We start from the raw sequence: 23,194 nt of genomic DNA, 5'->3' as shown, positions 1-23,194 counted from the left end.
CAAATCCCAATTTTAGTGCCATTATGAAACAGAGAGGGGGAATTCATTACCTGGCAGCTGTTAATATTTAAGGAAGAAACTGATAATTTACCTCTGAGGCAATGAATGCAGCAGAGGCAGTGCAAGCCAGAAAATGCTGTTGCCTCCCCCCCATCTCTGTGCAGTTACCTTGCAGAGATTTTCTATCTACCCGTTTATTTCCCTGCCTCCCATGCTAGCACCAAAGTCCCAGCAAGGAACAGCGTGTGTCAGGGCTCTGCACTGCAAAACACGCAAGAGTCTTGGTCTGGCTCTGCTGCACCTCCAGATTTGGGAGAGCGTTTTTTAAACCTCTCCTAGCTCATGCAGCATCCGTGCAACCAGCCCACCTGAGTCAGAAAAGAGGAGCTAAAGAAAAGAAGGGCCCCAGAACTTAACAAAAAGACTCATACAGACATATGGAAAGAAAGGTCAGACAATTGAAGATGACTCTGGGGAGGCAACCAGACCACTGGCTGCTTCCCCAAACAGCCCGAATCCCTGGAAGAGCCTCCCAGTACCTGTCAGACTCGAGCCCTCCAGAAAGTTTTCCGGCGCATCTTGCCTCCAGCTAGGAAATAGCACAGCCTCTTCTCCCAGGTCCGTGTCTGCCCAAAAGCACTACAGAAGGTCCCACAAACTGAACAGGAAGATAAAGAACGAGCCGTGGCTCAGTGTTTACCTGTTCAGTTCCAACAGGACTGACACCAGCATAGCAGCCTCCAGATGTCATAGGAACAGTCTTAAATTTAGCAGCCGCCGCCTTCCCTCTCCCTGACTCTGGCTTCTCTCTTCCTCTCCATCCCCCTTGCTCTTGGATTCTCTGAGCACGTTTACACCAGAAAGTCTGACCAACGATAATGGCATAATTATACCCATGGAGTTAAACAAAACATAAAGGCTGTGGGATAAAGGAGGGTGTGCATTTGCACTGCCCTTGCATTGCGGTAGTTTACACATCAATGAGACAAAGAGGCTACCTCATCTTAAAAGAGAGGGAAGATGCAGAGACAGCCACCACAGAGCAGCAAAGGCTGCCTGGTGCAATCCCCCATGTTCATGCTCCTGAGGGACTGCAAGGAAGTATCAGTTTAATCTTCTCTCAAACAATACAAGACAACCAGGGAAAAGATGCTTTGGGGCCAGAGCACAAGTGTCTGGGAGGAAGCCCCCGAGGGTGTCTTTATCCTTGCACCTCAGCGTCCATCTGGCCAATTCTGCAGGCCACCGTGAAGTCACAGGGGACGGACGGGGGCACCTGACATCCTAGCGCTGCCTGGACAACACATGATTCAGCAGGGACAGGCAGGACCTCGCTGCCCGGCTCTGCCACGGATGCCACATTGCCCTCCAGCTCTGCTCCCCGAGCTGAACTCTCCTGCTTGCAGGCCAGGCAGAGGGTCAACCATGAGCATCTGCTCTGTGCATCGCTCCTGCAACCCTAGTAAATCCTGGGAGAGAAAACCGTCAAAAGAGCTTTGGAAACCTGCCTTTGGGGCGGGGGGGTACGATCTACAAAATCTTCCCTTCTTTTATGGTTGCTTGTCACTGTAATCATAAAAAAGGTCTTATAAAAACATTTGTCCTAGGGAATGTTTGGTGATGCAGCATGCTTGCAAATTGTTCAGTGTCTAAATACATCAGCAACCCATCTCTGCAAGTCATCACTGCAATCAAACACGGCTCCTCTTTCTATTGACTATAAATGACTATAAATCTTTGCTGAGGACAGGGTGGAGGACAGGTTTGAAGAGCGAGGAAGCACTCCCTTGAGCTGATGCACTCCCCTGGGAAGAGGAGAGTCTAGATGAACAGGACCATTTCTAAAGCACGGATCCCCAAGGAGGGGAGAGGGTTGGGTTTGATCCTTACCTCTCTCCATGGTTTTTGCTCCAGCTGTTGGACCTTGACCCAATAAAGTGCGTTAGCCCTTGAACTCTGGCACGTGTACAGTCCCATTGACCTCAGAGACTTTAGCTCGGTGCTGACCTTAAACGCAAGGCCCAGAATTGGGGGAGATCCCCAGCCCCTCCCTAAGCAGTCTTTTCCAGAATACACAGCCCCTTTTTTCCATGGACCCTCTCCTTTTTCCACAGTGGTTGCTCTCTCAGAGATGGGAGTGAGGGACACACAACCTCTGGTATCTCTGAAGCGTTAGAAAAACCCCATCCTTCTAGTAACCCTCTAAAATACAGCTGTTACTAAGTCAATCAAGAGCTGGAGCATCATGACCTTCTCCACAGCAGAGCAGAGGGGTTAAATTTATGAGCAAGCCTTTGATGTCTGCAAGCTTCATGTGGTACAAAACCTTCTGCTTTGATGTTACTTTTAAAAGAGAGGAAACTCAGAAGGTGTGCGGTGCACGAGTCCCAGGGAGCACTCGGATCTGGGTGCCTGCAACTGCAGGCACAGGGACCATCTAATGCGGCTACTTTTGCTCAGGGCTCTGCTGCAACAGAGAGAAAATGTGACCAAATGCGTCTCGCCCTCACCAGCTTCTCCCAGACCAAACCCACCTTTGCTCTGCCTGTGGAGAACCAGGCACTCACAGCCCTGAGTACTCCCATGGGAGCTCCAGACCTGACCTCAAAGGCAAAGAGGACCCTGCCCTTGCCCGTCCCCAAGACCCAGGCAGTGCCAGTCCCTCTCCTCCCGGTGACCACCAGCCACGGCTGGGAACTTCCCCAACTTCACGGGGCCACGGGAGGGGTAAGGAAGCCCGTCTCTGCCCCGCCAGTGACACGACCCTCCTGTGCAAGCTCTCCATCGTGTGCAACAACAGCACCTTGCACAGCAGTGGCAGGAAGGTCTAAGCCGCATGGAGGGACCTGCCGCGGGCCCTGGCATGCTCTCCTACCTTACGCAGCACGTGGGCCATGGCTTCTCCTATCCATCCCAGCATCCCCACAGCTTTGCCAACAGGCTGAGCCCTTCTCTCAGGGCCCGACAGAGCTGCCAGCACGGACAGGCTCCTCTCCATCCCCGAGCTCACTTTGCCTCCCTTCACTTTTCCCTGCTTCCCCTCCCCTCTCCCGCCTCCTCCCATGGGGAGTTTCCCAGCAGCTCAGTAATTAGCATCATCATCACCAATGCTAATAACACCACCACAGCTCCTGCCATCCAAAGCTCAAACAACTTTACAGCCATCATCACGCCTCTGTAACCTCCCTAGGGTAGGCAGGGAAGCAGCATCACCCCATCACACAGATGGGGAAGAGGGAGGTAAACAAGAAGCAGTCGGTGGCAGAGATGGGCAGCGAACCCGGGAGCTCTGACTCAGGCACCGCACCCGCAGGACCTCCCTGTCCCAGGGAGCTGCCTGCTGCAGTAAGGCCCCTTTGGAAGGAGGTCAGTGGTTGCGCGGACAGCAGGACTTACCCAGAGATTACATCGCTCGGCTTAGGGCCTGGGAGTCCTGGGATGAGTTTTTTTCCTGGGCATCCCTGAGCAGAGCCTCAGTTCCCCTCTGCAAAACGACCAAGGGAGAGCAGCGCACAGGACTGCATGCACAGTCATGCCTTCTGATGGGACAGCAGATATTGTGGCATCCCATAAAAGCACCTTAAATCAACCATTAGAGCTCACCTCTAATTAAGGACTTGCTGCTTACTGATGGATTAAAGAGGATTTTTGCTTTGAGCATTCAGAAAATGAGGATTCTGGGGGGATTCTTGTCTGAACAGCCTGACCAAGGAAAGCTTCTCTCCCATCTTGGGTGGGGTTTGCTATATTTGATTTAAAAAGTCTCACATGGATGGGAATTACAGCTTTTCAAAAAAGCCCACCCACACTCCCATACAACAGACCAACATGGCCCTGGTAGCCCTCTGACAGACGGGGACAAACGCAGAACACAAGGCAATGGGTTGCTTCCCTTTTGGCAAGTACCTGCAAGATGACATTGACTTGTCATCTATGCCACCTATGCCACAAAGTCAGGCTGGCCTAACTGTCAGCTGGGAGCACCAACATAAAACAAAATTCACCTGAAGTGACCCAGCCTCGTCCACCAGAACATACCGCAGAGACGCTCTCCTGGCAAAAAAGCCCTTTCTGGAGGGTATTTAATGTGTGGTGGGGCACGGTCTGAAGACAACCCGCTGGTGTAAGCCATGTGCTGGCAGGACTCTGCTGCCTGCAACAGGGGTGACAGACCATTTATTCCTCTGCCTGGACAAACAGCACGCACGCAGCACTGCCAGGCACTGCAGGGATCAGAGCAGAATTTCAAATGCTTCCTGAGCTTCTCCAGCTCTGGCTTCTGGGGAGCTCCTGGATTTCTGAGGGTGTTACATCCCCTTCCCCTCAGATTTCTGAGGGAAGGGGATGTAAATACACCTGCCTTCACTTTGTGGGTGCACAGGCAGGGGCAAAACCTAGCTGGGGGCTCTGGCCTCCTTGGCAAGAAGGATGGCAGGTTGCCTCACCGAGAGCAATGCTGGGAGGCTTTGGTGTCCCACCTGCATTCTGCCAAGCAAACTTCCCTCTGCCATTCCAAGCATCTGCCTGCAAAGACTGCAACCACGCTACCTAACTCTGTATATCTACTGGCCTGAAGAAAAACCCAATAAAACACTTGTCACTGTCATTTTTATGGGGTACGGACTACAGTCCATTAGATACCAAATAAGGGTCATTCTTTAAAACGTAAGACAGGCAGCCACCCTTCTCCAGCCAAGAGCACTGTTGAGTGCATTGATCTATTCTCTCTTGGGATAAAACGGGACACGTTTAGTGTCTGCAAGGAGGAAGATGTCATTTTTTTCCACACACTGCTGCTCTGCATATCCTGTTGAATTCACTCTCCGTGGTTTCACTACCCTGTGCACCAGGCATGCCTGGGAACTGAACTAAAAATGGACTCTCAGGGCTCAGCTCGCAAATCCAGAGCAGGCGGGGAGCTAACACACACAGACTGCAAAGTCAGGGCACACAGGGAAGAAGCCCTGGGAGAACAGCTGGTGAAAGAATCAGACTGCAGCAGTCAGGCAGAGCCCGAGCCACCCCTCTGCAAGAGCGAACCCTGGGCTTTGCATCCCTGCTGCGCGGTCCTCCATCCCCCAAAGGGTGGAGGAGCAGCGCGTCCCTCGTCTGCTCACACACTTCCATCAGAGTCAGGAACCAGCAGGTGCCCCAGGTGTCTGAAAGGCACCTCCTGTGACTGGAGCGTGTATGTCTATGCTTGCTCGTTCATGGACATTCACCAAACCCCCATGTGTACTATCACGAGGTCACTGGTGGTTGGCAATGTCCCATGGGGGCTTTTCTTAGACACAGCCTATGTACTCACAGCTACACTCCTGAGGAATGTTTTTTGCCTTGCTCTTGGATGGAGTATGACTTCTGTTTGGTTTCTGGCTGAACGTCTGAGTTAAAAATACAAGGCTATTTCTGGCAGAAGTGTTTTTTTTTCTGCCTTTGTATTGCCTTGGATGCCCCCGTGCTGCTGTCTCCTTTCTGGCTCAGATGAGCTTTGTTTTCCTTCTCAGTGATCATGTTTGCACCGGTGAGCAGTAGGAAATGCTTTTCCTATTAGAACATTTCCACAAGCACTGTTGGGAATGAAGAATGAGCTCAGAGAAGTCTAAGAAAAACCCAGTTGGTGTAAAGATCCTGTCTCCAGTGGTCAGAGAACTGAAAATCAGGAATGTCCGTGGTCAAAAAGGGATGTGTACATATGTCCTGCTGTACCTGCGTGCATGTGCATGTTCTCCCCGTGACCCGCAGAGCGGGAACAAAGGACTCAGTGCTAGAAACACTTTCAAGCGTCCCCACTCTACAGACAGGCTTCATCTCAAGCTCTGCAGCTCAGACCCTTTCTTACCCAGGATGAAAATATTTTATTTTACTTTTTGTAAATACCAAGAAAAAATAGGCCTATCTTTCCTGGCTTGGATTTATTCCATCTGGAATCACTGCATGATCACAGGACTGGAGAGTGTGTTACAGCCTCATATAAAGCAAGAGCCCAAATACTTTCAAGAACCCATGCAATCATTAAATCTTTGCTGTTATGTTCCATCTCCTGGCAACAACAAGCTGAGGACTTGGGGCTTCTCCCTTGAGATCACTGAGTTCAAATATCTCCAAGCCCCCTCCCACGATCCAGAAACATGCCACCATTTGTGGGTGTGATCCCTGTCTCCAGGACTGAGAACAAAACCAACACAGCTGCAGGAAACCTCCCCAGTACATTGTATTTGCCATGTGTCACAACAAACATCAACACAACCGGAAGATAACGGCTTACCAAATAGCTCAATTGTTCAGGCTAAAGACGTCAAAAAGGCATGTAGAGAGCCTTTCCAGGACACGGATCCCCACCACCTTCCGGGGAACCAAGCACAGACTGAGTCAGCTCTTCAAGACCCAACACAGAACTTACTGCATGCCAGCAACCCATAAATCACTGACATCAGGGCCAGCTCCTCTTGCCAGCTCCTGCTCTTTAGGAAGCATGCTCCACCTAACTTGCTTCTGAAGAGAAGCTCCTAGATAATGATTTTCTATCATCTCTGCCTAATAACTGATGACTTCAAAGAGACCACTCTACACATTGCCACCCTGGAGACCATCAATGTGATCAGGAAATGAGAGGGAACAATACCTAAGGTCCCAGATCTGGCAAAGGCAACCACCATTTTTGGTTGCTCATCAAAAACCTGAAAAGGGCTCTGTTTCTTGAAGGCAACAAGCCCACTCCTCGTGAATCCCAGGAGGCTGATCAAGCCAGGCTCCACACAGCAAGGGCTCCAAATTGCTGTGTTCTTCTGGAATTCAAAGCATCGCATCCTGACAGCCCCAAACTCAGGAAAGTTCAGGTCTAAACTCTCATCCCTCAAGAGAAGGTTACCAATACCACCACTAAATACCAAGCTCTCATAAACCAGTTCATGATGGAGGTTGGTACCATTGTTCTCCTTAACGGACAGTGAAGCTGAGGCTCAAAAAGGCAAAATGATTTGCCTACAGTTGCCCAAACAGTCAACAGCAGAGCTATATAGAGGCTCTGTTTTCCAGCCAACAGGCCACACTGCCACCCCCATACCAGGTTAGGAATGAGGTAAGAACGAATATGCTATAAGAAACTCTGAGATCAGTACTGGAGGAAACAAACATCTTCCTACCGACTGTGACACCTGGACTCGGACTTCGCTGGTATCCAGTGGGGAGGTACTCGACCCCTGGGACTTTCTCTCTGAACTGGATTGGTGCTCCCGGTATTTCTTTGACCTTGCAGGTAATGATAAGAACTCTTTTCCAGAGATCTTCAGGTCTCCCACGTGATGGCTGTCCCCATTCTGGTCCTTGGGAAAGCAAGAAACAGTAATTACAAAAATTGCCTGTCTCAGGTTTATGTGGAGATCTGTTGGCAAGTGTCCACAGAACAGGAGATGTACAGAAGCAAGAAGTTAACGTGGAGTTTAGCTGGTGTGAGTTGCCACTCATGATGTGCAGAGTTAAATGAGGACATTTTGTCTATCTCCACAGCGGGTGATTTTAATGAGTGGAGAGGAAGCATCACCAAAACAACACACAGTAGTCAACTTCTCCACAGGGAGAAGTCAGGGAGAAGTAGCATCCTCTTAAAAAATCCAGGTATGGAGGTAGAGACATGGCTGGTTTATTTACAGGCATAGGGAATGACGGATGAAAAGGGCCAGAAGCAGTCACTGCTGCTAGTGATTTCTGGCAACTGCACTCATAAAAACGTCTTCCAAACAGAGTGGCAAGCTCATCTTGCCCAGGATACCAAACTCTTGGCACAAGTGCCTCCACTTGCTGTATCTTCACTTCCTCCCAGCACTCAGCCGTGCTGCAGCCCACACTGACCCACGGATAACCTGACCGTGCCCCAGGGAACACGGCTATGGTAGATGCTCCACAGCATTTCCCACCTCTATGATTTGGCTCCCAGCACACACGGAGCATTGCCTGCCTCAATGTCTCCCACTGGCTTCAGCAAGATGAAGGGCCCTTACCCAATGGTTTTCTAAAAGGCAGATTAACATGAATGGCTGGAGTCACATTCAGCTCTTTTGCCAGCCTTCATGCTACCAGAAGTATGTGCGGACCGCAGGGTAACATGACTAACTACAGCACATGGGTACAAGCAGTCTCACTGCTGTCCTCCTTTGCTCTCCTAAATGCTTCTGCTCAGTGCTCCCATAGACATATAAAATACAGGATTATCACCCCCGCGTAACGCGTGGGGAAACTGAGGTCACAGAGATTACGCATCTCTTGAATTCTAGTTTTTGTCCCTTCTCGCTGCAGCTCCCCACTTTGCTTTTCCAGGCCCTGCCCCACGCCTGGCTCCTCCATTCTCACCCCCTTCCCGTAAGACACACACAACTCTACCCCTTCTCTGTCAAAAGACTCAGGTTAATGGCCCTGCCTGTATTATCATAACAGCCTCATTACTGCTGTCACGCAGATGAGGCCCTTGTACAGAAGCACCAGCAAGAGTATTCAGCGTTTCGCTCCAAAGACACTTACTAAAGGCACCAGGCATTTTACATATAACCAGTGGGAACCGAGTGCCCAAACCTGCTTGATGCTTTGGGCTTCGGTGTTTCGGGGCTGCAAACCACCTCTTTATCATACATAAAGCACTGAGGGGACTCCCCAGGGTGTCCTCACTGCAGCAACTACCTGCAGCTGAAAGAAGCTCGAGCACCGCTCAGGAGATAACCCAAGGGCCCACGAGGTTGGGGTTTAAGGGAATGTACACTGAAAAGCCAAGGATGCTGAATAGGATCTGAAGTCACAGCACACCAACGGCTCAAGTGGGATGCTGTAGCCAAAAAGACTTTTCCATTCCTTGCAATACAAACAGGAATAGTGAGAACAAGCAAGAAGAGATTAACTTCCCCAGATGCTATCGATAGGACCAACTACAGCCAGGCTGGTGTCCACATTTTGAAAAGCAGACACAAAAGTGGATTTCAGAACTGGAAAGAAACTGCCCTACAATGCCTTACTGCCTTAGTTAGAGCCCTCAAACTGTTTAGTTCATGACAAAAAGAATAGATGACTCAATTACAGTATGTAAGCACCTTCAGGGTAAAAACCAGCATGTGATAAAGAGATTTTTAGTCTGGTAGAGAGAGGACTAAACAAGAACCAATGGCTGGGAGCTAAAACCAGAGGAGCTCAAAACAAGGAATAAGGCAGAGGTTGGAGAGAGCAGGATGATCAGGGAAGCAGCGTTCCCGCTATCTGCTGGGGCGTTCAGAGCCAACGCGGGTGCGTCCTGGCAGATATGCTCTGCCCAGACACACGACTCCATACAGAGGCATTGGACAAGTTTCTGGCCTGTGCAGTAAGAGGAGTCCCTGCTGACTTGAAGGCTATCTCGGGCAGAAACAAAGGGCAGAGAGGGCGAGCCGATAACGAGAGGGTGCTGGAGAGATCACAGTTCACTCCACTGATTTATTCTTCACAATCTTATCACCCTCACCATAGCAAGCTTGAAGCAAACAACCCTCTCCCATGACTGTAATCACCTCTCCCTAGGAGCCGCAGCAGGGGAATTGCATCCAAAACACTCTCACAAGGAGAGGTGAGCTTGTACACACCCCACAAGACCACTGCAGGGGGAACGGGACAACTCACGTCTGACTCCACGGTTACGGACTACCCACAGCTCCTGTTTACTCCATCCTCCCTGTGGAATCCCTGAAATCCCATAACCCTGCCTGAACTATTGAACAAGGCTCAGCTTTTACAGCAAAGAGTAGAAAACCAACAGCATTAACAGCACTAGCAGCAAATCACACATCAGCAAAACTCTCCCTGCCAGTCCTCTGGGCCATGCTGCTCTGATGAGAATACACAATCCAATGTCTCCCTGGCATCAGGCATCACTGCCCCGGCTATCAACACCCCAGAGATGGAGTCGTACTGGTTAAAGCAGGCAGGAGCCAAAATGGCCAGCAGGCAGTTGGGAGAATTAATAAAAATACATAAGTGTGTTTGGCATTTAACTCCCAAAGAGAGTTAATTCAGGGAGGAGCTTTTCTCTGGCCCTCCCAGCGCTTACTGGGATGTTTAGGCACTCAGATGGTTTTGCAAGCCTGAGGTGGTTTCCCATCGACCATCTGCACCTACCTGCAACTTGGGTGCGTTTTTTCTCACTGTGACACTTCTGTAAAAGGGGGAATGCTCCCTGGGACACTCGGGAGAGCTGTGCCCGGAAAGTGCTGGATGAACGTAAGTTATTTGCACCAAAGACATTCCAAAAAGGCAGAGCATGGCTGCCCGCCTGGCCACCTCCTCTGGGAACAGGCATGACTGAGCCCCACGGCAGCACCAGTGCCTGCTGCTGGGCAGCGATCCTGCGCAGGATGTTCTGAGAAACTGCAATGATCCCTGTAGGTGTAAAGGCTCAGTGCCTCCCAGCTGACTGTAGAAACAGCCTTTGTCCTGGGGACACTGAGAAAATGCTGATCTGCTTGGATCTGACATTTCCAGCAGCGAACCGGAGCAGAGGCAATCCTTAGAGCCCCTGAACAAAACCCTCTGCCTCCTGCAACGCACCATCTCCTGCTTCTGACCTCTCCTTCCCTACTTGTGCTGAATGCAGCACTCCGCTGGGCTAATAAGGCGTTGGGATTTGCCACCAGCCACTAAAGGGGCTAAAATGCTAACGATTATCCTCTCAATAAAAGGCTGTTTTTTCAAAAAACCATAAAAGTAGCTTTTTCAGCTTTCAGTTGTTAAGTGCCTCTTTAGTTAGACCAGCTGTTCCTCTCCTCCAAGCTCTCTAGAAACCCTCTTTGGTTAATCCCATCAGCTCCAATGATATCTGCTAATTGCATACTTCTCCGCAAATGAAGACAGTCAACAAGCTATTACAGATTCCTACTGATATTTAATCTTTAAGGCCAGACATCTTTGCTTACCTTTTCAGAAGGGAACTTCAGGAGGTCTAAGCTGTCCATGCTGTTCCTTTGGAGTCTCTTTGGCCTGGCTCCTGCAAAACAACGCACTCTCACATCAGGAGGGTGTCACTCACTGGCAGCACTAATGTCACACAGATAAAATTCAGCCGGGGCAGACCCTCCACTCCTGTTAACTACAAAGTCAAAACGACAAGATGCTGCAGCTGTGCTGTCCTTGAGATTCAAACATGGTTTTTTCCTCTATTGTTTTGGGTCTTTTTCAAAACACTATCACAGCACAGTCAGCAACAGCTAGGGCTGCGTGAAGCTTTTGCTATCGAACCAGTGGCTAGGTCACACTATGACCCTGATCTCAAATGACGTCTCTGGGACTCAGGAGTTACAAACCCCACTCTAAACAACAAAAGTCAGGGGACTGACATTGAGAAAAATTATAACAAAAATAAACGTTTTAATAAACGCGTGGATTGGTTGCTTTATCTTCATGTTTTTAACTGAAAGAAGGTATCTAGGACGCAGCTTTGAGTTTTTCTCTACAGTCATGAGGGCTGGAAAACTAAGTGAAGGAGCAAATCTATCATAGGCCCAGCCTTAAGGGGAGCAAAACCTTGCCCTGAAGCTGCCAGAGAAATCAGAAAATTTGGCAGTCTTCATTATATTTATTTGAGATCTCATAAAATTCATTTTAATGTAGTATTCTAGTAATAACAGAGCAGGTGAAACAGAGTTCAGCTCCGACTCCTGCTTTCCAAACTCTCTTTACCTCCCTATCTCTCTCCAGCCTGCTTCCAGGCTTCTATTGCCTTGCTCACCAACACACCCAGGACTTACAAAATGGCCCTGGGATGCCTTCACCACGGCTGGCAAAAATTCTGCCCTTTCACCCTCCTGCTCCCCTTCCCTGATCTTTCCTGAAGGTTCACTTGAGCTGAATTTTGCATCATCCCACACCAGCAACACCAAACGGGGCAGAAATGAAAGCTTTGGACTCAAGGTCCCATGACAACTTCCAAGCTTCAGGGGAAACCCTGGGGGAGGGTGAATGAACGCATGTGAATTGAAACCCATCCCCATGCTGAGCTCTGAGAACGGAAACCACTGAGCTTTGTGTGGTTCCCGCAACAGCAAACTCACCAAACCTAAAGATTCCCCCAGTTTCCCACCACAACCTACCAGCACCATTGCTTATCTCACAGCAGCCCCCACAGACCCTGTACGAACCCAGGGTACCACTGAGCTGCTCATTGGGCAAACTTATTGAGAGAGAAGGCACAAAATTAATAAACCAATTCAAGACTGACTGTAAGCGGAACATAGTGATTAAATGGAAAAAGCCACCAGGTAGCAGGGATTCCTGCGCTAACACACATCCAGCTCAGCCAGGGCTCCAGACGCGACCACGGTTGTATCTAAACTACAGCAACTCTGAAGATGCTGCTGCTTTGAAAAGTCCAACCTTACTCAGCTTCATGAGATACAAAGAGAAGCTCAGATCAGCTGGGACTTCACTAAGGGTCATGCACATATATTGCGTTTTAGCTATAAATGACCTAAAGTTAATTTCACTGCCCCTCGCTACTTCTTCGCTACCCTGAAGTGATTTACTTCTTGCAGCCGTAAAGACTCAAATCAGCAAAATGTTTCTGCACATTTCTGTCTCTCTACTCCAAAAAGCACATTAGCACCAGCTTCATTTTAAGGTGATTTCGTTACCAGGCTTTGAGTTCAGAAGGGCCTGACATCAGGGCTGAAGAAGAGATATTGAAGTAAATATACCGTAAGGCTATGGAGCAAGGAAAACGTGTAATGATATGTAGTCGCCATTCCAAACTCTACCCCCTTCCGCACTGCAAAGCCAGTTGCTCACTTGGCAGCAGCTCAGTAACAACAGGATTTGATCCCGGAAGGTCAGCGATTGCTGCTGACACTGGCAAGGGTTCAGACACGGGACTGCCCTTCCTTTGGAGCGTGCAGGAAAAAAAGGACTTTGCTGCCCTCAACAAAGCAGGCAGAACTCTCAATTTTACTATTTTATTCCAACCTTTGCTTATGTTTACTAAGATATCTTATCTAAGGTATCTTATGTTTGCTAACATATCTTAAGCACCTCCTGTGAGCAGGATGGGAAAGGCTCGTACTGTTGGATACCAATGACACGGGTATTTGGTAGCTGAACGCGCCTATTATCACGGGCTGCGCATTCAGCCGCAAAGACAGCTCAAGTGATCAAGCCCAAGCCCTCTCCCACAATAAAATGGAGACGGCTGTCCACTCTCGGAGGGCAGGCACAGCCCCCCACCCTGCCAGAGAGACCGGTTCGCTCCATACAGGACTCCCCTTCCGTGTGCTAAATGCTGCCCATGCTTACACTCCTCGAGGGCATCAGCGATACCGGTTTTCAGCTGGCAGGACCCAGAGCTCTTAAACAAAGCCGAGGTCCTGTACCAACTCGGTAGGAAACACAAGACACCCCACACCCAGCTCCTATCGCTCCACCACGCTCCCACCAGCAACCTGTGGGCATCAGCAGGGAGGAGGCGGCTGTGCAGGGGCAGGGTGGCTGCCACCGGCCCCAAGTCCTCCCACGCTGACAAATGAGCGAAGGGCTTTTGGCTGCTGCCACGTCGGTCAGGCAGGAGCTCAGCGAGGGGAAGGCAGCGGCGGGTTGTGCCCGGTAGCTCCCAGTTACACGGGATGACGTTCTGGACATTGCTATCGCTGCTCATGGTTCTCAGCTTCCCTCGGAATAACCTACAGTCTTACGTGTGGAGCAGCGAGGTGGGTCTGGAATAACAGACACCTACAAACTCTTAATCAGATGGTATGTTTGGGTTTCAAAGCAATGCCCAAGAGGTGAGGCCAGCATCTGGAAGTGAGCGTGCGTCACAGCGGCTTTTAACAGCAACTTCCAGGAAAGCAAGAAAGAAGCAAAGTGTGTCTGATTAGATAAACACACATCATTTCCAACAGCCTAGAGAGTCATTAATTATACACCTCCGTCCTCAGGTGCTTTTGTACATTTGCAATAGCATTAAATCGCTGGCCAGAAACCATTAATCTCTGATCTGAGAAAACTTGCCTTCCCCTTTGTTAATTTAATATACGTAGTCAGCTGAGACTACCCCAGCAATTAGGGCCTGCAGAACAATTTGTCTTTTTCAGTTGTTTTGATGCTGGTGTTCCTCTGTTACCATATGGATTTCACGTTCAGTTGAGCTGAGAGAGGAAGAAGTTAGGAGTTACAAACTCAACTTCAGAGCCATCCAACCTAGCTATTGGCTTCCAGAAGAAAATACAACCAGTGCCGGGGCCAAACGCTGGTCTCACAAAAGCCCACGGTCCTGCGGTCCCCACTCACTGCTAGCTGTCCCGCAGGTGGAGCACACAGCGCCATTAAAACGAGCAGCTAAAAGAATTAAGAGGCTACCTATCAGTCAGGGCTATCGTAAACCAGATCGATACAGGCAGCAATTCCCACCGCACTTGCAGGGGCTTCTCCCCTTTACTTCGCAGCAGACAGGCTCGGTAGCCCACGCATACTCATCTTCCAGGACAGCAGAGAGATTTCCATACTCACAAGCACCCCACGACAGAAGGAGTCCCATTAATTTTCTGTCTCCCACCAGGACATTCCCTCAGATGGCTCCAGATGTAACTTCCAGCCTCCTCCAAGTTACTTTTCCCAGAAATACCTGCAGCACCGCCTAATACTCAGCAAAAGTTCAACTCTGCCTCTTTCTCCCCAGTGCCGATCAACAGCGGCAGCAGCAGCCGTGGATGCAAAAGATTGAGCAGCTGAAAACCTGGGTCTGTTCCTCTGGAAGGTTTTTTCCTCTCTCTCCAGTATTTATTGGTGTGTTTACCAAGCCTACTGCAGAGTAACGGAAAACCTCAGGGGCATTTCTAAATGCTCTCTCTGTCTTTAAGGTTTACTGAGGTCTCTAACAGAGCAAGTTGAAACCTTCTTGTGAACATCAGCTGAGCAATGCTACTGACTGGCTGTATTCATGCCTTGTTTTCCTGGAGCTCCTCGGATGTTGTTCTTTTCAGTGCTCAGGCTCAGGGTTGTTGTTTCTTTTTTAAATATTTTTTTTCAAAAATCTCTCTTCCCCCCCCCATGATCTCAACACCACCATGAACGAAGGGGGTTTTGTTGTTTTTTTTTTTTCTTTTTTTACATTTTGCTTTTGCAATTTGGTTCCTGAGGTGAGTTTAACGGTTTTCACATTCCTGTATTTTAAAACTTGATGAAGTAGTCACCTCCCTCCCTGGAAGGGAGCAATGAACTCCAGGGAGGGGGAGGTTTACTGCAACAGAGCAGAGGGGAATGCTTGTGTGCTTGCTCACATGCATACGAGACATCTTTGCTTCCTCCAGCTCCTTCATATCCACCCATCTCACAAATACTCCCTATTCTTCTATCTTTGGGACACTAACCCAACATATCCACGTCAGATGCCCATCTTTTTCTCTGTCTCACATCCCCACCCTGCAGAGATGGCGATGGCCCCTCTGCACATCCTCATGCTACCTGTGATGCCGTGGATACAGGAACCTTCATCTACAATCTCTTCTTCATAGCCAGAAGTTTGGTAGTGCGTGCTCCCTACTTTCCTTGGGCTTCTTAAGCTGATCAGTGTAGAGCAACACTGGGCCCTGCGTGTCTGATGGAGAGGCTAAACCAGAGAGCTGACCTGGTGCACGCAGCAAGCACAGCATCTTCCCCCCACATTCTTCTCCTGTCCCTTTGGTATCTGCCACCAGCTCCACACTGCCTGGAAGGGCAGGATCAGTACGGTCGCCAGAGGGAAGGACTCCATTCCTGTGCCACAGGCAGGCCCTCCAACAGGCAAGTCCTTGGTTTTCAGGGTCCAATTAGAGGAGAAATGCTCACGTAGCAAAAATTCTCTAGCAGTACCTTGCTACAAAGTGAGATGGAGCCACAGAAAACGCAAGGAAGTGTTTTATCGTAGGACGGTGATGGGATCATCCCATGTAAATCTGCAGTAGGACAAAGCTGGGTAGACAGTGTGGGCAGAGTTGTGTTCCTCTGTGGACAGACTCCATATCCAACTGGCGCTCCTGAGATTTCAGAGTTGACACGATCGAGCAGAACACGCGTAGCAGCGACTCAAGGAGCCCTGCCAGGAGCTCTCATCAAGTTGACATGTGCTTTGATAACTCCTAGGCTCTCCCCCATCTCCAGCAGCTTGGAGAGCTGCCTACTCCATCCCTGTTTGAGACGAAGCAAACCCCCCCTGACGCAGAGCGAGCGACAGTTCTATTTGCAGGCTGGGAACACGCTGTATCCCTCCAGGGTAGCTGTACCAGAGGAAGCAGAATTAAACTTGACAGTGGACTCCACAGAAGACCAACAGTGAAAGGTTGTATGGCCAACATCATTCCCCTCTGCCTCCAGCCCTCCCGGCTGAGCAGCACGCACAGCTCAGCGGCAGCGGTTACCCCACAGAGCACAAGCTTTGCACCACAAAGAACGTGACAAATCTTGGCATAAGCACTTGCTGTATTTTCATGAAAAGGTTATTTCTCTGTACCTCTATTAACTGAGATACTGTCTTGTCTTGTGTGGTGTGTCAATCCATGGGAAGGACCATTTGCTTACCCACCATCCTTTAGAGAGGAAAGGACCAGGGGAATCCGGACAGCTCTGGCCCCTTCTGTGTCTGAGGATACGGCTAGCTGGGCAAAACATTTTTCATCGTATGAGTTACCCAAGTGCTTTTCTGGCTGCACAGTCCAGGCAAAAGTCAAGAGCAGGTATGGCTTACAACAGAAGGGATAGTACAAATGAAAATAATAAAGTCAACCCATAGCTAAGGGCCAGGGAAAGCTGCGGGGAGGTCGTTTTCAGTGCGGTGTCACATCAGACTTCCTCAGGAACGCTTTAGTCCCATGCAAGGCCCTCCATCCTCAGGTCTCCAGTATCAGAACTGGGAGCCAAAAGGACAGGAATGAAACCTCTTCTGCTGGGAAGATCGGGCTCCAGCATGTTTGCTCTGATGTGTTGTATTCATTGGCACACAGACAGCACACAGCTGAGCAAATATCAGCCTTCCAGACAGATCCTGAGCACTACAAAAACCTTCTCCAGAAAAACAATTTTGCAGGTTTTTTTTCTCCATGGCAAAACTGTTCCTTTAAAAAAAAAAGTATATACAATATGCGGTAATAAAGAGAAGTTACTTTTGAATCAAGATGCTCATCTGCCTGATGTGGCAGAAGATGCTTTGCGTATGTGTCACCCGAGTTTTGCATCCTCCAGAACCCAGTCTGACAGCTGAACAACTGGCTGAAAATAACAGCAATATTGCACATCTACACGGCAGCCAGGAGCCCCTTGACATTTGGCCGATTGCATTCAGGGTGAGCAGCTAGCACAGAGGCTTCTCAGATGGGGAGAGGGAATAAGGAGACACTCTGGACCACGTGCCAGAAGAGCCTTCACATCCACATGGAAGAGGTAAGAGCAAAAGTCCTCCTTGGAGACAGAGACGGCACAAGGGAGTTAACTTTCCCCCAGTGGGGGCAAAACCAGTGTAGCTCAGGAAAGCTGCAAACTTTGAGTACAAGGTGGTCTCACCTCTTGTAGCCTTACAACTATTGCTAATTGCCATGATGTTGGGCACATCTTTGATTCTAGTTTTCCCACACACGTGCAATGGGCATTAGCTTTTCTTTAACTGAGCAAGGCTTATTTGCAAATAAATAAGGAATAAGGCTTATTTGCAAACAAAGTGTTGGCAATTCAGGTCAAAGAATGAAGTATTTTGGTGTGTGTTTGCAGGATCTAGAAAACGCAGAGCAGCCAATCATGCAACACCTGACAGCCAAAATACAAGCCTTGGAGCTTGTGGGAAGCTTGGAGCCATGTTAGAGGCAGTGTCTTATAACCATAACCTCCCCCAGGGCAATGGTCTGCTTAACAGCTTAACAGTTGTGGGGACAGGAGGATTTTCTGGGAGATAGACTCAGCTGGGTGGAGCAGGCTAGGAGGAGGCATGTAACCTCAGGGCTAATTCAAGAACAGTGTGAAAGGCTTGGCAGGGACACCTGCCTTTCTTCTAAGAGCAGGATTTTCTCTGCCAGTATATAGCAGAGTCTCATGACCTCCAATCTTCCATTATCAGCTTGTGTTGAACAAGCGGAGATCAAAAAGAAAGTGAGTTTGAGCTGGAAAGTGACACACAGTAATTAACACAGGCAACATCTCCAGCAGCTAGACAAGCCCAATTACAGCAGCTGTGTCCTACAGACTGACTCAGGGAGGGCAAGAGAAAGAGCAACGCACATGTCAGAGCATTGCAGTGATCAAACACTCACGGTAAAGTCCTCTAAAACAAGGGGCAATGTACTTGATCCCTCCTCCTGGATGCTGTTGTGAATCAGTCATCAGCTTGCAGCAGCCAGGCACTTTCCAGCTACTGGAACATGGCTGGCCACACTGGACTTTGAGTTCATGAGCTCTGTCTCTACAAGCTGCCAGGTTTCTCTGCTAAGCAAAGGTCTGTTGTCTGAGTGCTTGTCCCTGCCAGGCTAGGGGCCAGCCTTGCTGCTGAGTGAAGGACTATGGTGCCTGAGGTCAGCCAAGAGATAACGGTGACTCGTGCTGAAGGTCTGGCCTTGCCTTGCTCAGTGAAGTGCCAAAGCAAACCACGGTCATCCATACAAAAACCTTTATGAGATAAAAAGTAATTCTAGCTGGGTGAGAAAGAACTTTCTTCTTCTCAGTCCCTTTCTTGCTCTGTGCTGCAAGAAAATGCAGTAAGCAGAAGCATCTCGTTCCCAATAGTAATACTGTACTGTTAGACAGAAGATCATCACAACCATAGGCATTTCCTACACGTTTGCTACCAAAGAAAACTGCCTGTGGAAAGCTCATTCGAGAACCAGACAGCACACACCAGAGCTGGGATGGCTGCAGCAGCCTGGAACAGCAGCCAAAGGGAACTTCAGGCTTCCCAGCTCGGAGCAGGAGTTTGTGTAAGGAACTGACAATTTCCAAAGAGTTAGCTCTCCCCACAACAAGAGGTCCCTTGATTTAAGAGATGGCTTTGCCAAAAGCCACGTTGTACCTTCTCCGCTACAGGCTTCAAGAACTGGCCTCTTCCTCATCCTCCTTTCCAGCACTGGCAGTCTCCCCTGGCATCGAGATAAAACAAGAACCTGAGTTTCATTAGCACAGTATCTTCTCCTCCAGTCCTGGAGCATTTCCTCTTCCATGAGCCGAGAAGTCTTGCTGTACTTAGGTTGAAGCTGGGAAGGAGGGTCCCGTATAGAGCAAGATGAAAGAAGAACATTAAATACTTCTTAACACTTTGAGAAGAATATCTTAGAACTTCATAAAGCCAATACTGGGGCAGTCTGAACTGAGTGCTAAATTACTCAGTTTAAATCCAGATGACTCAGAGGTTCATTCCCCCATCAGTGCTGCTGGAATGACTTAACAGCTGTAACAGCAGAGGTAACTCATTACAAAGATAATGAAGAGGCATCCTTTAGAAGTCCTAAATCTTCACTCAAGCAGCCCCCCATGCAAGCAGCACTCCTGTCCTTCCTGCCTTGCTCCCTCAAGCATCACAGCAAGGAGCACCACAGACTCAGGTCTTTTCGGACGTCTTCCTGCAGGTGCCTTACTGGGAGGCACGTGGGAACATTTGCGCTAGCGCTCCTCTGAGCTCAGAAGCTAAGGCTCCACTGAGCATCTGTTAGAGCACAATAAAGCAACCAGACCACCTTGCATTCTGCCTTCCGCTGGGCCAAAAGCTACTCTGCTCCAGTCAACAACCTCATCCATCAAAATCCTGCACAAGCAGGTACAATTAACCAGCACAGCCTCGGGCTTTCATTTTCAGAATGAAAAACAGCTGAGCTGCAGCCCATCAGCTCTTGGGAAAATTCAAATAGAGTTGAGAATACTTAGTATTAAGCAATTTCAGTTGCTGTGCTTACTCAGTCTGACCAGTAAGAACAAGGCAGGTTCCATGCTGAAGCCATTAGCAATGTGATCCCTGTGCTCACTGCTGAGCAGAAGGCAAACACTACCTAGACACTGAAATCGCAGTCTCAGCAAGCAGGGCTGTCCCACTGGCAGAAGGACGCTGGTCTCAAAGGGCCACATCTCTCGGCTGTCACCCAGCACAGTCCTTCGCAGAAGGGTTGAGCAAACCATGGAGAAGGAATATCCCTGTCCCTGGGCAGCATCCCAGCCCGAGGTACAGGCTGGCACGGGTTAGCAGCACTGCCTCCTTCCTGCTTTGCGTCAATAGAGGGCTGGTCAATCTAGCATATTTCAGCAGCCCTAAACACTTCTTAGATACTTCAAAGATATTTAAAGCAAGCAAACAAACAAAAAACAAACAAACAGGCTGGGAAACATAAAAGCAGGTTTCTTCTATCCCTGTCTAATTGATCCAAAGGTTCAAAGATTCCTGTGAAGAAGGCAAGCTCAAAACTGCATTGAGGATGCAAAGACCCACATTCAAAGCCACACAGAGCTGATTACTGCTCAGGAAGAAGGGGGTTTCATGCCCACCCAGGCTCAGCTGCCCACTTCACCACCTGAGAATACAATCTGAAGCACGGCTGCCTCTCACACAGGGGTGAGCGGTACCCAGCACCGAGGCTCCTGAACACCAACCAAGCAGACTCGCCTTGTGCCTACCCTTTTTCAGCAGATGATGTGCAGAGAGAGCGGGGGAAGTCAGGCTCACGGCCGAGTCCTTTCCTGCCCTCAGAGCTTGTTGAGCATGGCTGGGCAGCAGCGTGTGCGTGCCGCAAACAGCACAGAAACCATGCCAGGAACCAGCTTACAATTCTCTGAAAGCATCTACATGCCAACGCCTTCTAGAACACCTGCATCCCTCCCCACCTACACCCAGCTGCCAGGAGAGGTGTTGCTCAGTGTCTAACAGTACCGTTGCCATCAGAGATGACGACCAAGGCTGACGCGCTGCTGAGAACAAATGAAAAGCAGCCCAGACTCAGTTTTCACTTTGGAGAGGCACTGAGGCTGGGCCAGGGCTGCTCTCTGCCTTCTGTCCGGCACCTCCACCCCTTTGGTGGTGGCTGAGCCCCTTCTCTGCGCTCCCCTCCCAGCTGGCAGGCTACCCCGGCCAGTGCCAGCCTCCAGAGGGGAGAGCTGACATGGAGGAATTGAAAAGGGGAACGCTGCAAGGCAGCGCTCTGTTTAGGGTGCACCAGAGACCCGTTACCCACCCAGGGACAGCCCAGGCAGGCACTGCCACCAGGCTCAGCTCCATGCTCCTGATTCACGGCTGCCCACAGAGCACTAGGAACAGCCGACTCCTTGCTGAGCAGATGCTGAAACCTCAGCCCAAGCCCATTGATCTAGAAAAGGGCAGCCAGCGAGGGTGGCACGGGCACCCACCCTGCATCCAGCAGCGGTGCCGAGGGCAGAGCCGGCTGTTTGCACTGTGGGACATCTCCCAGCACCAGGCAGCACTTCTTGTTGTTCACGGTTGTCTTCACCCCTACAAAACAACTCCCTCATAGGCACAGCAAGTTCCCTTACTTCTCTCCAAAGGCAAAAGCCTACCAGTACTCGAGGCTTAACTTGTGGTGTGAGAAAAAGGGCAAGACCAGTTTTCAGGGCCACATTTTTGGGCATTTGGAGAAACGGACACAACCTCTGTTTATTTGCTTCATGTTTTAGCTACTTTCTAGCTTCTTTTGGTTTGTTGCTTTAAGCTCTCTGTGTTTGCATTTCTTGACAAGGTCGTTGCTTTCACAAGACTTTTGCAGCACTGCCCCACTTCCCTGGCCTGCAGCTCTGTCTTCTGACGTCCAATTGCTCTCAGAATATTAATTAAAATCACAAAGAGCTCAGGAAGAGGAGCCAAAACAGCAGAGGAAAACATCAGACACTCCTTCCTCCCCCAGGCCCCCGGCGGAGGTCAATGCCCAAGACTTAGAAGCAAAAGTAACCTGTGAAGGACATCACAGTCTGATGGCCCGGCTCAGGGTTTCTCAGCCAACAGATTTTCCCAGAACTCAAGTTTGCTATGAAACTTTATTCTACCTGCTTGATGAAGTTAATGTGTTTTATAACATGCCTGCCCTATCAGATGATTTTAGCATCCTTATGAATATGCAGACATTTTATAACCTTAAGCAGGGAAAATAATCTGAAGGGAAAAAGACTTGAAAGCTCTCCTCACCATGAGATTTGTTGACATCAAAAGGCACGGCTGGTTCAGAAGTCAACTTGAATCTCAACTCTCTCACCTGCTTCCTATTACAGAAACAGATGTTCCTCTTGCTGTAAATTGCTGCTATTAATAATATAAATAATTATGCTTTTCTAATCATTTAATAGGTGCACAGGAGGGTACCAAAGTTCCTGGCAGCCATTAAATACATCTCCCTTCTTCTCAAGGGCTCAGAGACACACTGGTGGCCTCTCTTATCCTCCACTGAAGCTCAGAATAAGAGAGCTGAAGCCAGAATAAAAGCTAAGGAGAAATCAAGGGAGCCAGGCCTCCTCTCCACAGGCTGCCCTGCAGACCCATCCTCACTCGAAATCTCCACGTGACAGGGACAGCACCTTTCCCACCCGAGATGCATGCTTCAGAGCCCGCACGTGGCTGAGCACTGCAACGCTCACGCTCCCTTCCTTGCTCAAGATGGTGTTGCACAGCCCCAGCTGATTTTTACCTCCCCAGCTGATTTTTACCTCCCCAGCAGGTTCCCAGGACCTGGTGAGGGGCAGCATCCCCCACGTCCCGCCGACTGGAAAAGCCCTACTCTGCAAGGGAACCTGCCCCGGGCCCTGCGGTCCCTCCCTCCCTCCGCACACTGCAAGCCTCAGTCATTTGCTGTTTTTCCTCCAGAGAACACTTTGTCCTTCTGTTGACAACAGCCTCAGCCTTGGGAACGTGAGCAATGACACCACAGATTAACGAGGTCACTGCAACCTCCAGTGAACACTGCTGCTGACTATGGCTGCTCAGCCCCTCTTTCCCACCCTCCGGCAATCATGCACACAGACTGGCATGGCTCTTGCTCTGTCAGATGAGAGAAAAATCACTACTGGCTCCAGATGTTAACACAGCACAGGCACATCTGGATCACTGGAGGGCAGTGAGCAGCCCCTGGGCCACACACTGGCTCTGCCTTGCCCTGCCTCACCTCCAGAGCTAAGCCCAGTGACTGACCAGGCTTGCCACGTGCCTTAAGCAAAAATCCCAACCCTTCAGTGCCACACGCTCTCCAAGTCTCGTGCTGTGAGA

General features: G+C 49.7%; 1 protein-coding gene across 1 annotated transcript in view; it reads right to left on the bottom strand.

The window, feature by feature from the left end:
- Window positions 1-23,194, bottom strand: part of GPSM1 (G protein signaling modulator 1) — an 81,828-nt gene that overhangs the window by 19,904 nt on the left and 38,730 nt on the right. Inside the window, exons 10-11 of the mRNA XM_072882957.1 lie at window positions 10,926-10,996; window positions 7,146-7,325 (exon numbers count right to left, since the gene is read on the bottom strand). Of these exons, the coding sequence (XP_072739058.1) occupies window positions 7,146-7,325; window positions 10,926-10,996 (251 nt within the window). The remainder of the gene's footprint in view (window positions 1-7,145; window positions 7,326-10,925; window positions 10,997-23,194) is intronic.

Source organism: Ciconia boyciana, chromosome 18 (assembly GCF_034638445.1).
Source record: "Ciconia boyciana chromosome 18, ASM3463844v1, whole genome shotgun sequence".
In the NCBI taxonomy this organism is placed as follows: Eukaryota; Metazoa; Chordata; class Aves; order Ciconiiformes; family Ciconiidae; genus Ciconia; species Ciconia boyciana.
Note: the sequence above shows the minus strand (reverse complement) of the source record. Positions and strands in the feature narration are given on the sequence as shown.